Source organism: Amaranthus tricolor, chromosome 17 (assembly GCF_026212465.1).
Source record: "Amaranthus tricolor cultivar Red isolate AtriRed21 chromosome 17, ASM2621246v1, whole genome shotgun sequence".
NCBI classification, from domain to species: Eukaryota; Viridiplantae; Streptophyta; class Magnoliopsida; order Caryophyllales; family Amaranthaceae; genus Amaranthus; species Amaranthus tricolor.
The window spans coordinates 7,395,115-7,418,074 of NC_080063.1; the positions used below are offsets into that span (position 1 = coordinate 7,395,115).

At 35.3% G+C, this 22,960-nt stretch overlaps 1 protein-coding gene across 3 annotated transcripts in view; it reads right to left on the minus strand.

Annotated features, from left to right (window-relative positions):
• LOC130804481 (protein virilizer homolog) overlaps nucleotides 1–22,960 on the minus strand; it is a 30,001-nt gene continuing 7,041 nt past the window's right edge. Inside the window, exons 4-28 of one of the 3 annotated variants that reach the window (XM_057668925.1) lie at nucleotides 21,926–22,585; nucleotides 20,868–21,236; nucleotides 20,691–20,795; nucleotides 18,851–19,033; nucleotides 16,840–16,981; nucleotides 16,498–16,673; nucleotides 16,274–16,359; nucleotides 14,101–14,149; nucleotides 13,082–13,148; nucleotides 12,521–12,999; nucleotides 12,093–12,192; nucleotides 9,808–9,941; nucleotides 8,440–8,507; nucleotides 8,127–8,343; nucleotides 7,683–7,898; nucleotides 7,181–7,333; nucleotides 7,043–7,096; nucleotides 6,787–6,959; nucleotides 5,285–5,348; nucleotides 4,703–5,025; nucleotides 2,808–2,991; nucleotides 1,397–2,728; nucleotides 553–1,263; nucleotides 407–478; nucleotides 1–250 (exon numbers count right to left, since the gene is read on the minus strand). In XM_057668925.1, coding sequence (XP_057524908.1) covers nucleotides 230–250; nucleotides 407–478; nucleotides 553–1,263; nucleotides 1,397–2,728; nucleotides 2,808–2,991; nucleotides 4,703–5,025; nucleotides 5,285–5,348; nucleotides 6,787–6,959; nucleotides 7,043–7,096; nucleotides 7,181–7,333; nucleotides 7,683–7,898; nucleotides 8,127–8,343; nucleotides 8,440–8,507; nucleotides 9,808–9,941; nucleotides 12,093–12,192; nucleotides 12,521–12,999; nucleotides 13,082–13,148; nucleotides 14,101–14,149; nucleotides 16,274–16,359; nucleotides 16,498–16,673; nucleotides 16,840–16,981; nucleotides 18,851–19,033; nucleotides 20,691–20,795; nucleotides 20,868–21,236; nucleotides 21,926–22,585 — 6,138 coding nt within the window. In that variant the 3' untranslated portion in view covers nucleotides 1–229. Of the gene's footprint in view, nucleotides 251–406; nucleotides 479–552; nucleotides 1,264–1,396; nucleotides 2,732–2,807; nucleotides 2,992–4,702; nucleotides 5,026–5,284; nucleotides 5,349–6,786; nucleotides 6,960–7,042; nucleotides 7,097–7,180; nucleotides 7,334–7,682; nucleotides 7,899–8,126; nucleotides 8,344–8,439; nucleotides 8,508–9,807; nucleotides 9,942–12,092; nucleotides 12,193–12,520; nucleotides 13,000–13,081; nucleotides 13,149–14,100; nucleotides 14,150–16,273; nucleotides 16,360–16,497; nucleotides 16,674–16,839; nucleotides 16,982–18,850; nucleotides 19,034–20,690; nucleotides 20,796–20,867; nucleotides 21,237–21,925; nucleotides 22,586–22,960 lie in introns of those variants that run through there. The other 2 variants (XM_057668924.1, XM_057668926.1) reach the window with 2 other exon arrangements.

Below are 22,960 nucleotides of genomic sequence, written 5' to 3' on the forward strand. Positions count from 1 at the left end.
TGACCAAAAAAGGCACAAATTTAATGCACACATTGATAACAAACAAATGCATGAACAATATTGTGAATAAATTTTATACAAATAGCTCCGGTTTCACTGATACAAGAAAAGGGACTACAGTGATACATTTCCTACACTGTCATTATGAGTGCAAAATGCTCACATACAATTCTATATTTAACCGAAAATGGATGTAGGGGGATGATGATCTAGAGCCTCAATTCACAGTTCATAGATGCCCAAGCCGTTCCTGTGTACCACGGACAGGAAACTCATTTATCAGGAAGTTCAACCAAAAGCATCATAAACAAAAAACTTAATACTACCTCTTTTTTTAATAGCTACACTTCTCCCTTTTTTAATAGAAACATTAAAGCATCATAATGAACTAAGAAAGTTGTCGAACCTGAAGCATCTGCATCAACTTTGGGTGTTGTTCCAGAAGTTTACAAAGCTTATCACGATCGCTTAATAAAGACTGCATAAATATGTTCATCATCAGAAAATATTTCTGAAGATGCAACAAGAAAAAGAGAAAGAACTAATATAAACCTGAATTGCCTCAGGAGAGCTGAAATATTGTTGCAGTGACATTGACGAGTCTGCTTGCTGCTGGGTAGCAGCATCGGTTTGGGGAACTGCTGCTTGCAATTGTCGCTGTGAGTGTGGCGAGTTCTCTTGCAGTTGAGTTTGATGATATAAATGATATGGTGACATTTGGGATTGTTGCATAATCTGCGGAGGTTGAACATTGTGCGAAATGGAAACATTCTGGTCTGTATGTTGTGAACTTTGCATTATGGGTCTTAGTTGCTGAGGTAGCTGAGGACAAGGCAGTTGAGGGGCTTGCAAGGGTTGCAAATGAGGCGGCTGCATAGGTTGCATTGGAGGTTGAGGAGCATGGCTATTCTGAGCCATTCCAGTCATATTTTCATTTTGTTGAACAGGAACATTCCCATGCATATTAAATGGCATTGAAGCTGGCCTACTAAAACCTGCGGGGATCAATGGCGGAGGTCCATACTGTGAAACCTCTGTAACTCCTGTGTTATTCTGAGCATACCCTGAGGATTGAGATGTAGGAGACCTGGATGAAACATTCAATAGAGCAGCGGAGAAAGGAGGTGGTGTTGGAGGAAGTGGTGGAAAAAACCTTGTCGAGCCCCCGGGGGATGAGTGACTTGCTCGTACATAGCGTGGATCCATTATGAAGTTGGGCGTTGATGTTGGGGCGTTTCCATAAGACTGGTAATCAGTTTGTGCCTGTGAATCAAGAAAGAAATTAGATGGCATAGAAATGAGATAAAAACCTCAGTTCCATAAACGGACCTTAGCTCTAAAGAAAATAAAATATGCAAACAAGAACAAACTCAAAGGGGCGCAGAGCTGCTCTTACAGGGTTTGGATACAGGGGTGGTTGCATATCAGTGTGAGAATTGACATATGAAGAAGTTGAAGCTGGGTTAGGTTCAGAAACCTGCGATCTTACAGGAGAAATTGTTGATGGTGGTGGTGTTGGAGGTAATGGTGGTTGATTTGCAAAATGTTTCTGCTCATGGTGGCTTTGAGGTCTGCCAAGTGGCACATTTCCAGCCCTCGGAAGATTGTTATCTGGCATAAAACTAGGATGTGGCGTCCTTGAATCAGCTTGTACGTGAATCATTGATGATGAGTCTCTAACAAATGTTAGCGTAGAAACTGCAGAAGTCTTTACTACTGTCGCAGAATCAGAGCCGCCAGACATGATAACAGTATTTTTATTCCTAACTTCATCAGTTTGATCAAAAAATTTATTTTCTGAAGAAACACTGGGTTCACGCCTAAGTGGCACTGCAGGACGCGATACTGACATTCTGGAGGAAAGTTCACTTTGAGTTTTGTCATCTACATTTGAAGCTACAGTTGCTTCCAAGTCCTTGGCATCGCTTTCTGTCTCTTCAACAATTGAATGCTGTGGACTTCGCTCATCATCATCTGCTTGAGGAAAGGGAAGTTTATCATCAGGTTCATTCTCCTCAGCATCAAAAACTATGTCAATCCCTTGAAGATCATCATCAAGCTCAACTTTAAGCTGCTTAGATCGCTTTGACTTTTCAGTCTCATTATTTTCAGGTGCAACCTTTTTCTCTTGAGATACAGCCTCTACACCTGCCATAGCAACAGCACTTTGACGGTCCCTCTGTCTGGCCATGAATTCATCAACATGAATGGATGGAGCCCGCCCACTAGAAGACCCCAGACGTGGAACTGCAATAACATTAGGATTTGTAACCCCATCAGCATTTCTTTCCCTAGCAACATAGTCGTCAACGTGCATAGAGGGGGGTCTACTTGTATTGGGCTTGCGTAGCCTAAAGGTATCCCTCCGAGTTGGAATTGGTGGTACAACAGATGATCCAGATCGTGTGTCGACTAGAGAATTTTCACCTTTTCCATGTCTGTTGGATCCATCTGCTGTGGACATCTTTCTCTTGCCCAGAAGACCTGCTTCGGACAGCCTGTTGCGCAAATTTTCAGGACACTCCCATAGGAATTTGTCACCTAACTCACCAACGTTCCATTCATTTTCAACCCTTTTTGAACTGCTATCTGTCAGCAGCCGTATCTTTGAAGAAAGTTTCACATCAGAAGAAAACAAGACAACTTCTTTGGGGATTATTTCATCAACCTTAAGTGAACCAATAGGCTGGAGCAGCAATAATGAAAGACACCTAGCAGATTCCACAACCTGCTATAAACAAAGAGTTGGATAATCAAAAGCAGTATCTTGAATGCTAACAGATAAGCTGAAGATAAATGAAGCAAACCTGATACAAGGTTGTCTTCAGATGTGTTAAAGCTGAACACTCTTCATCAGGTATCTTTGAACTCAACAGAGTATACATATCTTGGACATAATTCATGTTTTCTTCAGGAATAGCACTCATTTCATCGATACCACACAAAAGTCCAAAGAAATACTTCAAGGCCTCAATTCTATCCTGGTTAAAACTATACGACAAAAAGATATCAGTCTTCAAAAGAAGAGTCATTCTGAACACATCTAGACAATCGTAACAGTTTTGACAGCATAGAATAACAGTTTTCTTTTGCACACAGAAAACTAGCTAGAGCAATGTTCAAACTAATACAAGTACCTAGAATACAGTAATAAGCAAAATGGACACTTCCTGCAACAAGTCACCTGTCCATTCATTCAACATGCAGAATATTTCACATATTACTGTGTAACAAGAAACTTTCCAGGCGTACAGAAGGCGGAACTTTTAACAGGCATAAGAGCCGATAGTTGAGCATCAATCTAGAACTAAAAGCAGAACAAAACATCCTTCGAAATTCAAGCACCCACAAAGCTTACAAGCACTAACCTAAGAAATTCTAAGGTCTTGGGACATGTAGACCACAATAACTTTTTGAAAAATAATTTTGTAGTTTATCCTATTTCCAAAATTTAACCAAGACTTGATGCAGACACATTCTGGAATTTTGGGTCAGATAATGTGTGGTCCATTAATGCTCATCTGTTTTGCATCATATCAGGGAATCATTCAAAAACAATCAACTACAATAATATTTTATGACCTCAATCCCACTAAGTGGCTCTAACCGAGGTAGGATCAGGGGTTCGATGAACACCTTCGTTTTAATGGTGTCGGGTGCAATGAGCGTATAAGGGTCCTGGAACCTAGTTGCAAGGTGAAAGCGAGAGCTTCTTGTAGGCAAGGGACTTTTTTGCTCTAAAGCTGATGAGATAATTCTAAAACACATTTATACTCAATATGATTTTTATATTGCAATTGCATAAAATATTAAAATCATTTGTTATCAATGAGCTACGCCACTAATATAACGTGAAATGGCACAAGAGAAGATTAAAATATGATGAAACTACAAGAGAATAAGAAAGACTCAAGAAGAAAGAAAAATCAAAGAAAGGGAAAATTGAAAGGCAGAAGATAAAATTAAAAGAAAAAACACCTGAAAGAAGTCAACAGAAAATAGCAAAGGAAAATTAAAAAAGAAAAAAAAAAATAGTATAAGCCATAGAAAGAGAAGAAAAAAAAATGAAGTTTAGCAGAAAATGAAAAAAGTCCGCAAATTTTTAGTCTTAGAAGTGCATGCAAATCCTTACTTTAACAATCCACTTTTTCTCTATTTGAAACGAAGAGCAAACCCTTTTTCTTTCTTTCTCTTCAAAGAAGACAACTCTTTGTCATTAAAAATGTTCTCTAAGCGCAAGGCTACAAAATGGGCCTTCCATATTTGGTTGAGCCCATACTAAGAAAAGGTGATTTTTTTGGTGCTTGTCTTGGAGGCTGAGGGCTGAGGCGTACTTGTTAAAAATAAGTTGTACAAACTACAACCTTGTAATAACAAAGGGACTCTTTCCCCTTAACCCTTGAATACAAACATGATATGCAACTTCACACAAATAAGAAGCACATGACTTAATGAGTTATTTATTATATTCCATTATAATCCAAAACCAAAGATCAACATATTTGGCTCCTACAGAAAAACAATCAACCAAAACATCTTACAAAAAATTAATTGTAATGCTTGTAAAGAAATCTAGTTGAAGACTAATGAGAAAGAATCTATTTACACAGCCTCCCCTCAAAGATTACAAAGAGCCAATTTCAAGCAGCCTTGATTTTAATATTCCAGCATAGAGATGGCATAAACTAGAAAAAACATTTACCTTTTTCCATCAATGCAAAATCTCAATGCACCACTTGATAACTCACCAACCGCTTCAACTGAAAAAGTTGATAACCCCTCATTTTCAATAAATTGATATAGCTTAATCCAGCAGCAGAGCAGAGGACATCTCTTCCATTCAGCATCAATCAGGCGACCATAGAATCCATGACTGTCCTGCACTCTTCCTGGTTGGTTCTCCCAGATATTTCTAGACTTGATAAATTGGAAAGCGTCGAGCAAGGCTCTCTGACCTTCAGCATGGGTAACTAGTCCTTTAAAAGTTGCTAAACAAGCAAGCAATTCATTTCCAACAGGTAGATTCTGCAATTTTGAATGTAAAAAATCAAACTAAAGAATCACAACATGAATAATGCAAGGCTATACTGAAAGATAGAACACCCGCCACTAAAACATAGCGCTGACGTAGAAGTTTGCTTAAACAGCCATGCCATAAAAATCCATGTATTGTAACAAGTGCATCAGTAGATATGATTTCAGAAATTGAACTAATGTACATTGATTTTAATTAAAAAATGTTGCACAAAAAACTCAACACAAAATAAATTAGTTGCAAAAATACCTGAAAAAGCTTGAACACATTGTTCAAAATAATGGTAGAATCTTCAGTAGTCAAGGTCCAATTGCTACAAAAAACATAAAATATTCTAAGGCATCTTGTAGGTAACTTGTACGTATTGCAATATAGAAAAGATCAACAGAACAACCACATCTTTCAAAAACTATATATATTTAAATTTTTGCCGTGTCTGTAAATTTTATTTTTGTGATCAAATCCATATGTGTTCCTAAGAGACAATAAAGTGATACTCTCACGTTCCACATATTCACTTATATCGGGTTTGACAAGGGCACATAAATCTGAATAGGGCCATCCATAGGGATCAACAAGTAGAGTAGTTTGATTGGATTGAACTCAAGCGTGATCAACTACAAAATGACATATTTATATCAAATTGAATGATTAAGTAAGCACCACTTGAGTAACAGACCTGCATTTTTAGCACCTTGATTTAGCTCTTAGTATATGAATAATTATTAAAATAACAATACTATACTTCAAAGAGCTTTATGATGAAGTCTTATTCTATTATTTCTATAGGAGGATAGAAGAATTTTCAATGATCGATTTCTACAAGTAGAGGTGCTATTGGAGAAGGTGGTCTTTTTGGTATACTTTGAGCTAAGGCACATGGATCGTTTAACCATTGCTCTCTTGATGATTTAGGTAAAAGTAATTGGAATGTGATGTTGTAGCTATGTTTATTTGCCTTTTGGGATTTCTCATTCCATTGATGTATGACGTATTCCTTCATTAACAAAATTTTTTCATCATCAAAAAAATTATTGTCTTAAATAATTAATTTAATACTAGAAATGAAAAAGTTTGAGATTGTAAAATATTGTAATCATTATAATTTGAAACGTCATCGATTTAGCTCATTTTTAGGTTTTTGTCAAGTCAAAGTAACTAGCTTAAATTTAATTTAATAGAAAAATTTCGATTCAGTTTAAGGATTTTCATAATTAAAGCCTAAAGATGAAATAAGTTTTATATAAGCAAATGAATTTAATATTCATAATTGTGAAATTCCTAAATTATCCTAAATAACTCTAAGATTTAACTACCCTCCAAGAGCCTTAATTTCTTTACAAATAGGATTTACCCACCCACACCCACACACATCAACGATCAACCACCACTTCTTCCTTCCTCTCATTCTCCATAGACAGACAATTAAGGTCCCTTAAGTAAATTCTTCATTTCATCACCATATTATAATTGATTAAGTTCATTTAACTAATACACACTAATTGAGCTTGTTTTTTTACTGAAGGTCATTCACACAAAATAGTGTTTTGTTTCTTGATTATTATGGTTTGACTGATGTTTTGGGGTGTTTCCATGCATCAATCAAACACTCTGATCCTGTTTCATACTGTAAAGGGAGATTTTAACTTAATTCTTGTCATCCAGCAGTGGCTAACAGAACACATGCTAGTCATTCATGGAAAAGTAGAAATACATTAATAAAGTTGGTAAACAATTGCTCATTTACTAACCCATCAAGTAGCTTATGTGGCAGCTGAGCAGATAGAGAATCACAAATCATCGACAAGGACCTCAACGCAGGTACACAGCAATTATAGATACTGGATCCCGGCTTCACATGAGAATTGATTCCCTCAAGCACCTTCGTCAAAATGTGGAGAGTACCGGCTTTCAGTAACAATGGCTGAAGATAAAGAAAATATCAGCAAAAAAAAGAGTGCATTAAAAGACATGGTTAAGATGAAAAAGAGCAGAAGAATAAAGCACCTTGGCAGTTGGATGTTCAAGCAAGAGAGAGACAAACTCCAGCAACTTTGAGCCCTGCACAACAAAATAACACATTAAAGATATGCAACCCATCATGAATTCATGATCAAACCACAGTCAAACAATATATCAAAGTACCTTGTAAGCATCTATCTCATCAGGAGAATTTTCAATCAAGTGATTCTGAATCCACGAAATAATAGGATGCAGAAGCACGATAGCATATTCAGATCTCTGACGTGCAATACGAAGTATGAGCACTCGAAGCATATCTTGTACCACAACCATAGTCTACAGAAGAAAAAACAATAGATTTAATACAAGGACACACATAATAACATCAAAAACCCATATTCCATACCCTGGTATTCACTTTTTATACCCCCAAATGCAAACATTTTTTTCCAAGAAAAATTGTAACATACAAGTGTAAGATCTCCATAAGAAAGATATAGGTATTGAAGGTGCTAATTGCATGAAATTAATCCCAAGTAATCCCCTAGACAAAGGAAACTAGACATATAACAAATACTTTGAGTGAAACGCATAAGTCAACGTGATAGATTTCCCATACACAAAAACGAAAACTCGACAGATATGAGGCAACATAGATATACAAAAATTTCAGAGAGATACATACACTAACAGCATAATGAAGAACAACTTGTGCGATTTTGTCAAGGTGTGGACTCAATTGAACAAGAAGAACCTCAACATATGGGTGCTCTAGGTACCAGTTCACTTTCGTCTCCTCTAGAGGCCCTAACAATGTCCCCACAGCCAATGCTCGAGCAGGTGTCAGCAAGGGCATACCATTCTTCCAATGCCAGACACCCTCATCAGGAAATAGATCAATCTAACAAAAAGAAAAACAAAAGAAAGAGATAGTTCAGCTCGGCAGTATTAAATATCAAGAACAAGAGATATTCACAAAGAACAACCCACTAAAAATCTGTGCCAAGAAAATATTATTTCTTTCCCACCAGACTGTGCAAAGGAAATTCACAAAACTTTACACCAATATAATTTGAAAGTAAAATGTAGCAAACCTTAAAAATCCAAGAGGCTAAACAAAGATCCATACCAGTAAACACAACATGCTGCATGTTTCCTTGGGGCCCAATGTCAACAAAGAAGCCGCCTGAACACTGTCAAGAAGAGTGTGGAAAAGACCAGGAGTCCAAGCATATGCAGGCCAACAAGCAAGAGCCGACACAATCAGATGACAAACCGTTTCCAAACCAAGTGCAGAATCAGGATAAGATGAGGATAGATCCACAGCACAAGCTGCTAACTTGGGACTGCAAGATGCACAGTTTCATTCAATTCCATCCTTTTATTAAACCTAAATATATATAGCATTTGTAATTAGAGATCTGAAGATAAGTGACAAATACCTTAACTCACGATGCAGCCTTAGGAGGACATTCATTAATTTTGTATTTCGGAGTTGTTCCTTAGCTTCCTAAAACAGAAATAAAATGTCACATATACTCTTATGCTAAAAAACAATGCAAAAATTTAGTCTCATAACAGGACTAGCAATGGATATATCAAACATAAAGGGCACAGTGCGGTTGTAATTAATACAAAATAATTTTGAATTAAAGAACTGCTAAGAGATGATAAATATTATCAGAAATTTAAACTCCGATACTACACCTTCAACATTTAAAAGAAAAGTCAAAGTAACAACGATATTAAACTTAATTAATCATATATACAGGTATCAGAATAGAAGCAAAACTGTTCACTGATTAGCTCTATTAGTGGCTGGCAAGAGATTATCTATCACCTGAAATTCTCTGTTAACAAATTCTAGAAAGCAACTAACGATCCAGCTCGTGTGGGTTGAAAAAGATCAAAATCTAGCTATAATGCAATGCTACTCATTGGTATTGTTGCATCAGGAACTTCTAACAAAGATGTAATCTAGCAAAGATATTAAGCTACGTTTACTCCTTCAAAATTGTTGTATAAGAAAAAACATAGTCGAGCGGAATCTTATTTGATGCAAAATTTCATAGTATCAATATTTTGTAATTTTTACTTGTGCACTATTGAAGATATTAAGGGTAAGGTAATGCATTAAATAGCCTGAAAACAAGTGCAAAACTATCAAAAACCAGGGGAAGTATATGCAAAACTGCTGATGAAAATATTATACATCTATTTTTTTGATTGCTTATGTGCATTGGAGTTTGATAGAGCTCGCAAACTCTCAAAGAACACAAACTTTATAGATCAGGTTTATCATTTATGTTACTGCCACCCCAAAGTTTTTTACATGGTGCGGATTCAACAGAAATCTGAAATTCCAGAGCAGAAGATCCACTAAAACTTCTATGTAAAAACTTTGTATTAGACTTGTACATAAAACTGTGTATATGGGGGGTTTTCGGGGGAGGTCTAGAATATGATGACTCTTCTCCCAACCCTTCCAAAAAAGTAGGGGAGAATAATACAACGATGATTCTTCCTTTGTTGTTCATGTCTATCCAAGTTCTTTTACATGTTGAAATTATAACTTTAAAAGCTGCAAAAAAGATTCTGCAGTAAATTCAGCAACGCTAGCCCAATCAACTATGTCTGTAGACGCTTTCAAGAATCCAAATATACAAGAACATACTATCTATAAAAAAAACATTCAGGCCACCAACACTGCATCTAATCAATCACCATCTTAATATGATGTTTGAATTGTATACCGAGTGAAAATGTGCATATATAGAACAGATATGAAATTTGAAATATTTTCCCAACACCTTTAATCTTTGAAGAAGCTCCAAAAGCAGTAGAAGCGAAGGAATCAAAAGATCAATCAAGTACTTTTCTCTATTGCGCTCCAGCAATAAATCAGATGTAGAACTGCACTCTACACCATCATCGACAAGATAATCTGTTCCAACAAATCATATCAAGGCTTAAAATCAGTAATAAGAAAACTTAAGATAACAGAGCACTGACGAAACCAGTTTTACACGAAACATAGATTTTGTACAAGAAACGAAAAACGTTAATTCCGTATTTCGAAAACTTAGGAAATGAAATTAGATCCCATAGAAGCTATGATAGAGCCATGATGTTGTCCATATATATTGATCGTAAATATGGTATAAAGTATATAATCATAACTAACACTAACAATAAACCAAAAGTCTTATATCACAAAAGTAGAACATAGTATAACCACAGTTCATAACAATAAAAGAAAAAATAAACACAAGCTTTTCCATTCTGATGTAAACGAGAAACGTTAACCAAGTGTTTTTAATGGAGTTTCCATAGCTCTACGGTATGAATGGTTCAAAAGCCAGTACGGGGAAGAGTTGTGAATTTCGCACTTCAATGAACATAACTACAGCCCTAAAAAAAGGTTATATTATAGGACAAAATGGATATTAACAATCTAACCTATTTCTCATTCGCTAAAAATAAACCAACCTTTAGATTATTCTTAAATAATCCCACCTGTTGCATGTCTCAGCTAAAAATGTACCAAACCTATATAAATAATATTTTATTTATAGTCATTCAGCCATAAAACTCTGGTTTTCATTCAGGTTGGGGACATTTTCATAGTGAATGAGATTATAGAAGAAAAATCAAAAGGTGTATTTTTAGCATATGCGCAATAAGCTGAATTATAAATGCCAATTTTTCCTAAACTATATTGTAATCAAGTCATATGTTGCTTCATCCCTACACTTGTCCTCTCCCCCACCAAAAAGAAAAAAAATTCATTCCCAACCAAAATAACATTTCTGTCATCTTAAAATTAGTTTTCCACCCCCATGAATTTTCAGTTGAATCATCCCAACCTAGCTCAAACCTAATCTTCTCAAGTATACACAACAGTTTAGCAACTAAGATGCTTGGAACTTCCTTGAAGTTTCTACTTCCCACAAAACCTCCCATGGGTAAGTAAAACTTCCGATGGGATCTTAACTTCTGGTGGTCAACCAAAAAGTTTTCATAGAAAAAACAAATTGACGGGAAGAAGAAAATTCGACAACTAACCCAAGTAATAGTAACCACAAAAGTAATGAGTATCCCTCTAGCAGATCAGCCAAAACAGTAACCAAAAACTGATCTTATTGATAAATTAACAAGAAAGATACAATGGGATGTTCGAGTCTCCCAAATACTCTTACTGTTTCCACTTCAGTTCCTAGTCAATACCTGCCTCTAACATCCCATACTCCCCTCTATTTATAAGATATGGGAAGGGGAAAACAAACAAGAATAAAGGATAATAAAAGACTAACTAACAAAACAACCTAAAATAACAACTCTAACTAACTTTTATTTATTTACTTTACTTATGAGCTTATGTAGTTTCCCATGCATGACAATACCCGCTGCCTAAAGATCTGCCTTGTCCTCAAGGGGGGTAAAAAGTTACTCGGGTCAAAATGAGGATATTCAGACTTAGGCCATTTACACCTGGAGCACTTATAAACCCGATTAAGTACTTGAGTGTGCCTTCAAGATTGAAGGGTTTGTAGAGGTGGGTTAAAGTGAATAGGCTGAGAAAAAATGGATTGGAAAATTTTTTAAAAGGGCTGAATGTCTTTAATATATCAACCAAGACCCGAACCGAGACTAGATAGTTAACACACACTAAGGGACAATTCAAGTCTGCCCCACGACTAGAAAAGGACAATTCCTTATTATTCATTATTCAATATCAAAAAGCTAAGTAAACATTACAAGGGTGGCTCTATATATAGCCTAAGCCCAACAAACAACTACCAAATAACAACTATTCTAACTAACAAAACACAAAGACTAATTAATAGTGAAATGTCGATAATGCCCTTGGACCCTTTGACCCGATTCATCACACCCTCACTTTCTAAGAAATATCTTTTTATTTTGAATGGGGAGGGAGGGGAATAAAACTCCTTCTATGTAGAAAATTTATCTTGTGAACAATATGATAATAAAGCACAAACAACTCAGGCAATTGGTGATAGGGCCTAGGATAGTCATACCAAGTAACAAATTAAACTTAGATTATTAGCGATGCTAGTAACAATGAAATTACCATAATTGTTGGAAAATCTCTCAAGCATCAATCTGGAGTTGACAAGAATGACATAGATGACTGTCATGGCACCTTCATCAAACAATGATGCAGCAACGTCCTGTTACAAAAAAAACACAAACCTTTCGTACACCTCTAAAAATTAAAATTTTTAAAAATTTAATGACCATCGTTACCACAATGCCAATAAGAGGCTCCCACTACGTGAGGTTTGGGGGTCGGATGTATCAAGCATCCTTTATTAAACATATTTGTCACAGAAATTGTCAAATAATGGTGAGCCTCTGTTGTCCTAAACCAGACAACTTTAAACTGCAGCTAGACAGCACACGCAAGAACAAACCTACCCAAATTCCACCAGATAGATATACATAACCATAATCCATCATATCACACAAGCCATAGAAAAATGAAACAAGATCACATACCGCATTCTCAGATATTTGCGCCAAAATTCTCATTGCTGTGATTAGCTGAGCGACAGATGAATCGCGAAGTGTAACACCATCAAACGACTTATCCGTAACAAGTTTCCCAAGCAGACTTTCAACAACATTGACATCAGATTCACTAGAAGAATCTCCCACTACATTTTCCACATCCATAGTGTCTGAGACCAAAATGTTTGTAGAGGTTATGTGTGCATCACCTCCTGAGGCCAAAACTGCAGCATAACGTAGAAGTCCAACAGCCCCATTTTTATGGTAAACAACCCCGGCATCTATCCATTCCAACAGCCTACTTGGGGCATCTTTTCGACTGGATCCAGGAGATGATGAATGCACAGCTTTATGAAGATCTGTTACATGATTAATCCAGACACTCATGGAAGATGAAGCTGAATCTGTAACAATGATCTCACAAATCTCAGCAGCAGCATGAAAGATTGCAAGATTCAAAGGAGTTCCTGGAAACCACAAGCCAAAGTGCTCTGTCACTGACAAGATTTTAAGAGAATATCTCGGTACAAGAATTTCATATTAGATTACCACAAGTCAAAGAGATTGATTCCAATTCCTTGGCAGAATGCAGTGCTTCGATCAGAATTGTAATAGCCTGCGAATTCAAAATTGGCATCTTTAGAGTGATGAATAACAGGAAACCCAAAAAGAGTATACACAACAGAAAAACAGTTATCATATACTTCAATCGTGTTTAAGAACGCTAATCCTGACATTCTTGAACCTAGAAATCATTACTGATTTAAAGGATAACCAAGAGAAAAGCCTTATTATGAATTAAGCATACAGACCAACACCTTATATGGCGCAATATCCTTACTATCTTAAATATTTCACATGTCTTTACTCACCATATGTATATACCTATTAAGCCGGAAACACGAGGAAGAGAAATGTTGTTAAACTAAGAATACACCAATAATCAAAAACGTGCACTTGGATGATAGGGAGCGCCTATAGCTAAGGCGCACAGCAGGAGTGAAGCGATCTATAATTGAAAGTTGAGGAATCAGCGAGTAAAATATGAAGCAGATCATAACTAAGCACCAGCTGTTCCTTATGTCCTTGTGGTGCGCTTTACTGAAATTGCTTTGCACAGGCATACTTCAATTTCAGCTACTGAGCACCTTTTAAACTCTGATAACAAGAGTGTAGTGTGTACACCGTATAATTCAAATTTTACAAACAGAATTAATTTCGGAGTGTTGATTTAGAAGAAAATGGTGACTAAAACTGGTTTAAATTTATGTATTCAAGGGTAGGAGTTTTTCTTCTTTGGACAAACAAAGGCTCCATTCAGGTCTTGTTTTCTTCGACTTACACAAATATGATCAAAAAATGAGTATTTTTCGAAAATTATGAGTTCATAATCATATCAAGTGATTATGATTAAGAAAAAAAAGTCTTCAGTAAAATCAGTTGAACATATTAGAATTTATATGTAAATCAAGAAAAAAAGTCTTCAGTGAAATCAGTTGAACATATGCAAATTATTTACTTTGTATCATTGCAAATTTTCACAAAGTTCTGGTCAAAGATATTCATACCTCAGGAAAGTGCGTGAAAGCCAGTAATGCTTGACGCCCACCATCAGACCTGCATATGATTTGCATAAATGAACAAAACCTAAGAAGGAAAGTGGTCGTAGTAGAAACAGAGATTTTATCCAAACTACGCAGAGTGTTGTCAATTATTAATAGCAAATAAATACATAAAGAGAAATGCAGCACAAAGTACTGTAATAAAGTTGAGGCAAACTTTTAAGAGATCTAAATTCTAACATATTCATTCAACATAACTTTCTCAATTCCATTGCTTCCCATCAGAATAGAACTTTATGCATCATTTATAACTTGGATGAAAGGGAAAATCAAAGACATGAAGCATGCGCATCTGCAAAAAATATTGCACGAAAAAGGCAAGAATTTTTGTTCTTTTTTTTTGGGGGGAGGGGGTAATTCAGTCGAGTTAGGGTGATGAAAATTTGGTGTGTGTAGCAAGCCTTATCCTTTAAGTTGTTGTCAGTTTACCTAAACTGTTTCCATATTTTCCATTTTATTAAGTGCCCATGCTTCAGTTACTCTAGCTTGGCTGCATAGTTGATTAAGACACAAATTAAGGAAATTGCTACAAGCCCTTCAATTAGCTTCAAGAATTATGGATAAGAAGTTTAGAGTAGAAATATTAGATAATTTATATTTATCAACACAGGTACACCTATGTCATTATTTCCCACCTTCATACCCCTCCAAGGAAGATATTTATCTTTATCCATAACCATAATCCACAACATTAATCAATAAGTCCCTAGTAGACAAGTGCAATGGGACGAATACGGGCAAAACGGACCAGATCAAGCCGGAGATTGTCTCACGTTGACTACTCTGCATAGAAAAAAAATTGTGCATACCGTCACGATTACGGTAACAATCGGGATGTCTCATTGCCCACCTCACGGTGTTGTGACTAGTTTTGCAAGTAATGCAATGTGAATCATTAACTCGAAAAATATTCACTTTATTCTAATTCAAGTTTCTAGAATATATGTTTAATTTAAAGGGATAAGGCATCCTTAAAGCTCTGAAAATTACAAAAAGAAACTCCAATCTTTCCGACAAAAGTCTCCTAACAAATATTTCAAAAATATACCATTAGCCTTTGACGAAAGCTAGGATAAGAGCTTGACTCTCGCTCAAACTACACGTAACGAAAGAAATCTATCCTTAAGCATTCTTCTATTTCACTCTTTCCAAATGGCCTAAAGAATGGCAATGATGTAATATCTCCAACGATGGATAAGGTGACTCTTAAATCCAAAACAAAAAAATCTCATTTAAAGCAAGGTTCCAATTCTCTAAGGTTCCATCCAAAGCTCTCCAACGATGCTTGATAATTAGCTCCAAAGATTTCTAGCAAATTTGCTGATTATCATTATCTTCCAAGATGTATAGGACACAATACACCATTGAGGATTAATACAAGATGTCTTATTTGAAGATTATTTAAAGGGTTTGTGTTTGCTCAAAGACACGAGCCACAAGAAAGCTCTAAATTTGAGGGGAACATTAGCTCTCCAAATCAATGTGGATAAAAAAAATGCGGCAGATTATGAGAAAATCGAAAAAGAATCAAAATCCTCTTATCTGGGTTAGAAAAGGGATGAAAGTTTTCCAAATGGAATGAGGTTGAATAAAGGACTCGCACAGAACATTGCCATAGGGTCATAAAGCTATGAAGAGGGTCATTGAACACCGCCAAAAAAGTGCACAAGCATACTCAAAAAACCATTTTGACTATCTTTCACTTTCTTATGAGTACCATAGGGTAAAAAAGAAAAGGCATTTGCACATGATGTTTTGTTTAAATCCGGAGATGATGTATAATAAAGTACCAATGATTATCATTCCAATAAAACAAACAAAATAAAATAGAAGTTTTGATTATATTTCCCTTTCTTATATTAAAATACCAATGACTATTCAAATCTGAAGACGTATGATAAAAAACCAATGATTATTAGACTAATAAAACAATAAAGGGAAATAGAGGTAATGATTATCTTTCCCTTCCTTAATCCTTTAAACAAAATGCCCCTTAAAGTCTAAATTCAAATCTATCAAATACAATTTAAAGTTGGGAAAAGAATTTCAAAATACATCTCATACATCCTCCTATAATCAGGCTTCGGTATTGAATTTAATAGATAGTTGTGATATTTACCTAGAAAGACCACAAAGCTCCCACAATATCCAGAGAAGCTCTTCAGAACATGGTGTTGCTGTAAGCAAGCGATCAACATTATTAACCTGATATGGGAAAAAGCACCTAGAAGTTAATAACAACCACTCCAAAATTGAAAGTCATAAAAAAACATCAGGGGGTAAAACAAGAAATGGATAAGCAAGGACAGATTGATGAAACTAATATCCAATATGTACACTAACCACCCTTAAATGCATCTCAAGATTTATTCCAATATCTCGTAGTCGACAAAAGAACCCTTTTGATATCAAAACAGAAGCATAACGAAGAGGAATAAAATCATTGACATCGTCATCACCCTTGAAAGCATGAATAATTGTGGAGGACAGGTCAGGATGTTGCAAAAGGAAGACAAGACCTGCCAAAACATAAGTTAATAACATCACAAAGTATATAATTTCACATTCCCTTTTAGTTGACCTCCAGTTACACAAACAGCTGTCACATATCAGATGGGATGGGGCATAATCAAAGGAATAGAGGGGGTAAATAGAAAGGAGAACAAAAAAGGAACCTATAATAACCTGAGCGGCAGAACATAAGTGAAAGGAGTGTTGCTTCAATAGATGATGTCACATCCAAAACAGCTTGGAGAGCATGTCCTCTTTCAGACCACAACTCTGACGATGACATTAATGCAACTGATAATGGAAGAAACCCTCTCTCCTGCGTATAAAATAAAAAGCATCAAATCCATCAAATGAATAGCAATAAGATCAGCCCGATAAAAAGTTCAATAAGAGCTGAACTAGTTAAAGCCCAGGTAAAGTGCAACAGCATGAGGTACAACATTCATATGTTAATGTCTGTGCTTAGTTATGCCATAATTCTCAAGAATCAACCATCTAATCGGCTCAATATGACACTATATGGTATTTCTATCTTATTTCGGTTTTCTGATTGAGAATTTCCCACGTTGACATCATTGCAAGCAACCATTTGTTTTATGATTATAAGGTTCACTCATACTTCCTCCGTCCCAATCAATTTGCTACAATTTTTTGTTTTTATTTTCCCCAATAAATTTGCTAATTCTTATTTTTGAAAATGGTCCCCTCTACTAGCTTTTATTCTCATCCATTCCACACATTTCTTCTCTTTTAATATCATCGAAACAATTCAAATTTATTGTCGTATTCTCCCAATAAACCAAGACTTCTCTTAGAAAAGTGCATTTGCTACAAAGTAGCAAATTTAGTAGCACCTTGGTTCTTTCCCTACGGATCCATTCATCATAATGAGTTCCATACAGCAGGGATGAAGATTTATGAAAAAATAGCAACACCTTTTAGAGCTATTTTCAGCTATATTGCAACAATAGAAGATGGTGAAAGATAAAAGTAAAAATATACTGAACTGTATTACTCCCTCCATTGGTCAATGTTGTTCCCACAAGGAATACTCACGGGAATTAAGAAAGATGGAATCTTTGTGATTGGAGTAATAATAAGGTAGATAATAGAAATACTTTATATTGGTTTTAATTGTAAATGAGAACATATAGGGACCACATGAATAAAATCAAATGAAAATAGTAAAAGATAAAGATTCTTTGTGGATGAGATATTTATATTGATTTTAATTGTAAGTGGGGAGCATGTAGGGACCACAAGAATAGAGTATTGAGATTTATTAAAAAAAAAAAAAAAAAAAAGTAAGGACAACTTTGTCCAGTATGTAAATAAACTTATAAAGGGTTGAATAATGACCAAAATTATGGGATGAAAACAGAAAGATTCTTTGTGGAAACAACAAATGAAACAACCCGAAATGACAAATGAGAACATCATATAGGTACGGAGGGAGTAGCAGGTAACATCTATGTGGCTAATAAACTAACAGAATCAGACACATAACAAAAATCTTCCACAACAATCTTTGGCAGAAAGTTTTATTTCAATAAGAAATTAACTCCTCGAGGACAGTAAGAAAAGAGTAGGAAAAGAGACTGCTCGATTAAATATTAAAAGGTAATAGGACGTGCATCGTTTACATAAGGTCTTTCATCTCCATTATTTGAACAGCAAACAAAAGGAGATCACATATTAATGTTCAGCTCTATTTACACTTTTTGAAAGCCACAAGATCCACAACACATCAATCAATGCAATGCACAAAAATATTAAAATAAACATAATCAGGCAGTTGGCTTGCTGAAGTACATAACTACATAAGACGGTTCGACTAGCAGTTTAGTAGTGCACTGAAATGGAAGAAAAAGGATGAATTTTTGCTAGTTGAGAAGCCAAGTCAAGTTCAATTTCACATATATCATATACGAGGCTGTTGAGAAGCCAGAGTCTATTTTTACATATCTATTACTAGATTATGATTATCTCAAAGTGATGCAAGCCATATGCAACAGTATCATCATTTTTCAAAGTCTTTCATGACAAATGAGCTACATTGTCCCAAACATCAAATTCCAAAACCCTGATTCTGGGAACTATGCAAAAGGCTTACTAATGCCAGTAATATCTCACTCAGTAAAAAGGGGAAAGACAAAACTCAACAAAGATGCCCTAATAAAAATACCTTCAGCAGGGCAAGCAGCTTTGCATCTATTTTCTGATGCAGAAAACGACAACTGGAAGAAGCAATAAGCTTGCTGGTTGCTTTGAATGATAATACTGCTTCAGAAGATGCCACCATCAATGATTGAATAGCACCGGCCACAGGAGAAGGATCCTCAACCCAACCAGATGATTTTATCAATTTCTGCATGTGACACTTGTCAATAAAATATACAAGTGAAAATGCAAACTTTACATGAGAGATAGATGAGACATGGTAGACATTCATTACAAAGAAACAAGATATGTAGTTGCATAACTTCATCTGTGAAAAAAAATTACCGGTCAGGCTATAGATGAACTTTGGATCTCCTCCATTGGGAGGTTAGGACAATATTATTCAATTAGTAATTGGATTTTGCATCCAAAGGGAAATCACAGCTCAAACACTTCTAACAACCATCAGAAGAGTAATTTCTTAATGTATACATCATACATGAATTGGAATTTACTGTTGTGATTTTACTCAATTGTTCTTCTGGCAGAGGAGAGCGGCCAACTCCAGGAACTTGAAAGCATACTAGTGAAAATACATGACCTAAAACACAAGGGATTTGATTTTAAAATTTAATATCAACATTTGTGATTCAAGAATCCCTTTTTGAGTATTGAAGATTAAGTTTACAACTATTATGAAAACTTATTGATAAAAACTAACATCCTTAACATCAGTGCAGCAAGCATCCAATAGCAAAACTTTACAAGAAAAGTTATAACTCTAAAAGTAAGCTGTTGTGAAAGAAGAATCCTTTTAAGTTTGCTTGTGATATATCAAATGAACTACCTGGCTTTTTTAAAAATGTTCCTACCAACTTTATAGCATGATGATTAAAACAACTAGACTATTTTGCACAAACCAACTAAAAGAAATGGTATACATCTAAAATCTTCTGTGGAAGTACAATCCTTTCAAAAAATAAAGTATTTGAAGAAGGATCATATTTTAAAGCAAATCAGAAGTTATACTCGATGGTCTGAAATTTCCCAAATTTTGATGCAAATGTTAAAATTATAGTGCAAAAACAAGGTCACATCATAACCTATCAGTTCCCTTGTAAAGGTTTAAGGTTATCAAATTTACCAAACTAATATTATCCATATCGTAAAAGTGTAAACAAAACACATTTTATGCCGCTTCAAGGGATATTACATGGTTTTTTTTTCCAATACTTGGTGGTACGACAACCACATCATCCCCGTTTTCATGACTGTCACCACATTTTTCACTATGGTATCCACATAGTAAAAGTGTAAAAAAAAAAAAAAAAAACCCATTATATGCCGCTTCAAGGGATATTTCATGGTTTTGTCCAATATTTTGCGGTACGACAACCACATCACCCCCATTTTCATGACTATTACCACATTTTTCACTATGGTTAAAATACATTTACATACTACGGTAATACTACTATCTTTTGTTGTTAATTGCAGTTCAAAATCCAATTTCTTTAACTCTTTAACTCCAAATACAAATTGTCATCCCAAACTTCTGTATGTACTTGATAAGGATTGTATTGCAACTACAGAATGCTCGGTTGCCTAGATCTCAAAGTCAAAATTACACTTACTAAACTTAGACTAACCATTAACCATTTTAAATAAAAAAATATATTTACTGTTATTAGAATGTTTAATGCAATATTATATGTTTTAACCAAATTCAAAAAAAAGTTTCCTTGATATAAAGCAGAACCTTAAAAAGTACTTCTACAAATGGAGTGTAAAAGAAAAAGGACTTATGTAAATCATATATCGATAATTAAAAAAAAAAGATGAGTAACCCAAGAAGGTTGACTCACCAAAAGCTTCCTTATCTGTAACTTGGCATTTACAAGCATGCTTGAAGTTGTGGTTGTAGCATGCACGTCACCAGAAAGTCCACCTACTATGGATAGTACTGCATACTGCCAAAAAAAATAAAAGAAATGAGACAAATCCTAATAGAAAATTTTCCAATCAGAAGCCACAATGTATACCTCGTATTTAGAAGCAACTTCATAGAAACGCAATCGATGGAGGATATAAGTTGCCAATGCAGCAATATCATGTCTTTGTTTTTGCATTAGTAACTTTAACAGTTGACTATACCCCTCACTAACATTGGATGGAACATCTTCACCTTCATGAGGCCACCAACCCAAAAATCCTTCACAACCGACAGAGTATCGAGTTGCTTGTTCAACAACTCCGAGAATCATCAATATAACTGAAGTACTATTTTGTACTTTGTGGCTAAGAAAATGTGTAAGTTGTTCCATTCCTCCACCATTTACATAGTGAAAACAGCTCTCTTTTCCCGAGCATAATATCAGAGATAAACTTAACCAAAAGAGTACATTATTACTCTGTCAATGAAAAAATTGATCAGTCAGATGTCAATATATCAAAATATCAACAATAAGAAAAGTGTATGGAAAAAATATATAGTGAATTCAAGCATAAGCTTCAAGCCAGAAACAAAAGCCTCGACATTTATGATAAGGAAGCGGTTGTTGCTTCTAAATTCTAACCTATATTCTGTATTTAATCTGATTCAAGTCCCAAAGAGAAGGGTCACAAAAGCATAGTCCTGAGAATTTTATAACACAGGAAGAAGCTTTTGAATGTGAAAATTCTTTTAAAAATATATCGGGCAAGAATATATTTTCACCCACTGAAATTTGCAATTTATGTGAACTCATTGCAATTGTGAAGCAAACTGTGGACTGTGTTTGCCTTTATTTAAATTTATATGAGCGACTTGGGACTCGTCTAAGCTTATTCGAGCTTATTAAAACTTACACAATTTTACCATAAATTATCTAAGCTTATTATCTAACCTTTATCAGAATTAAAACACCTTTTCATAAACGAGAAAAAAATCATCCTCAATCTCCAACGCCCAACCTTAATCCACCTCTTAAAGGTGCTACACTTCTCCTTAAAAACTCTTACATGATCTAAAAAAGAGTTACATTCTTTAAGTGCTTATTGAATTAGAGAACTCCTTCATCACATGAAAAGATTTTAATGGCATTAGAGAACGCATATTCACCTTTGATAAATGAGGATGTGCAACATATGGAATATCTTTATTGAATTTGAAGTGCTGGAAAAACGTATCCACCAGCTCTTTAGCAGTGGCTAAATCAGTTTTTGACTCAAGAAAACTGCACTCTTCCAAGAAATCGCCACATATATGCCCTGATTCCATATAACTTTTACACAGTTCAAGAAGATCATTTTTAGCCTTGGTGAAAACAAAAAAAGGCTCCTTGGAATCAGCTACTGCTCCCCAATTTAACTCTTGTAATGTGATTCCAGAACTATTTAAGTCATTTGTGAAGAAAGAAGCAGTTGCGGAAGTAATTATGGTCAGAACTTTTTCACGAAAAACACCAAAATTTGGGATATCCAACATCTTAAATGCTAGTTGCAACAACCGTCGCATTTCCAAAGAAATATCTGTTGCGGGGAGCACTGAAGACAACGCCTTCAGGGAGGATATCGAGTCCTCAAGTTTAAGACTTCTAGAATGTAGTAGAGGTGGAAGGTCCTCAAGTTTTGCCTCAGAAGAAGAAACAAGATTCACTACAGAGTTGTCCAAGTCAAATTCAACATTAAACTGCCCCAGGTCTTCTGCTGTGTTTCCATATACAACTAAGCTTAGGCTCCGATAACTGCCCCTCACAACCAGATGATTCGTCACCACGGCCTGCCAGATTTTATTATTCATCAGTACACAAAAGTAAATTATATTCATCTTTCAGCATATAACCAGCAATGTTAAAGTGGAAAGACACTCAAAAAGCACAAAACTAGAAAAAGTAAAAGCCCAATCCCATCATCAAAATCTTATCATTGGACTCGAAAGCCTTCAATAATTCTTGCAAAGATAAATAACGTAGGGGAAAACTAACTCAAATTGAACACACAAACAATCTTTCCAAAGAAACAATACCTCATGATGATGAAGAAGCAGAGAAAAGAAAATCTAAACCAAATAAAAGCATCCTACAAGAAACTTCCTAACTCAAGCTCGCAAGTTACCTTTGTCATATCTAATATAAAATATTCCAATTTCCATTAT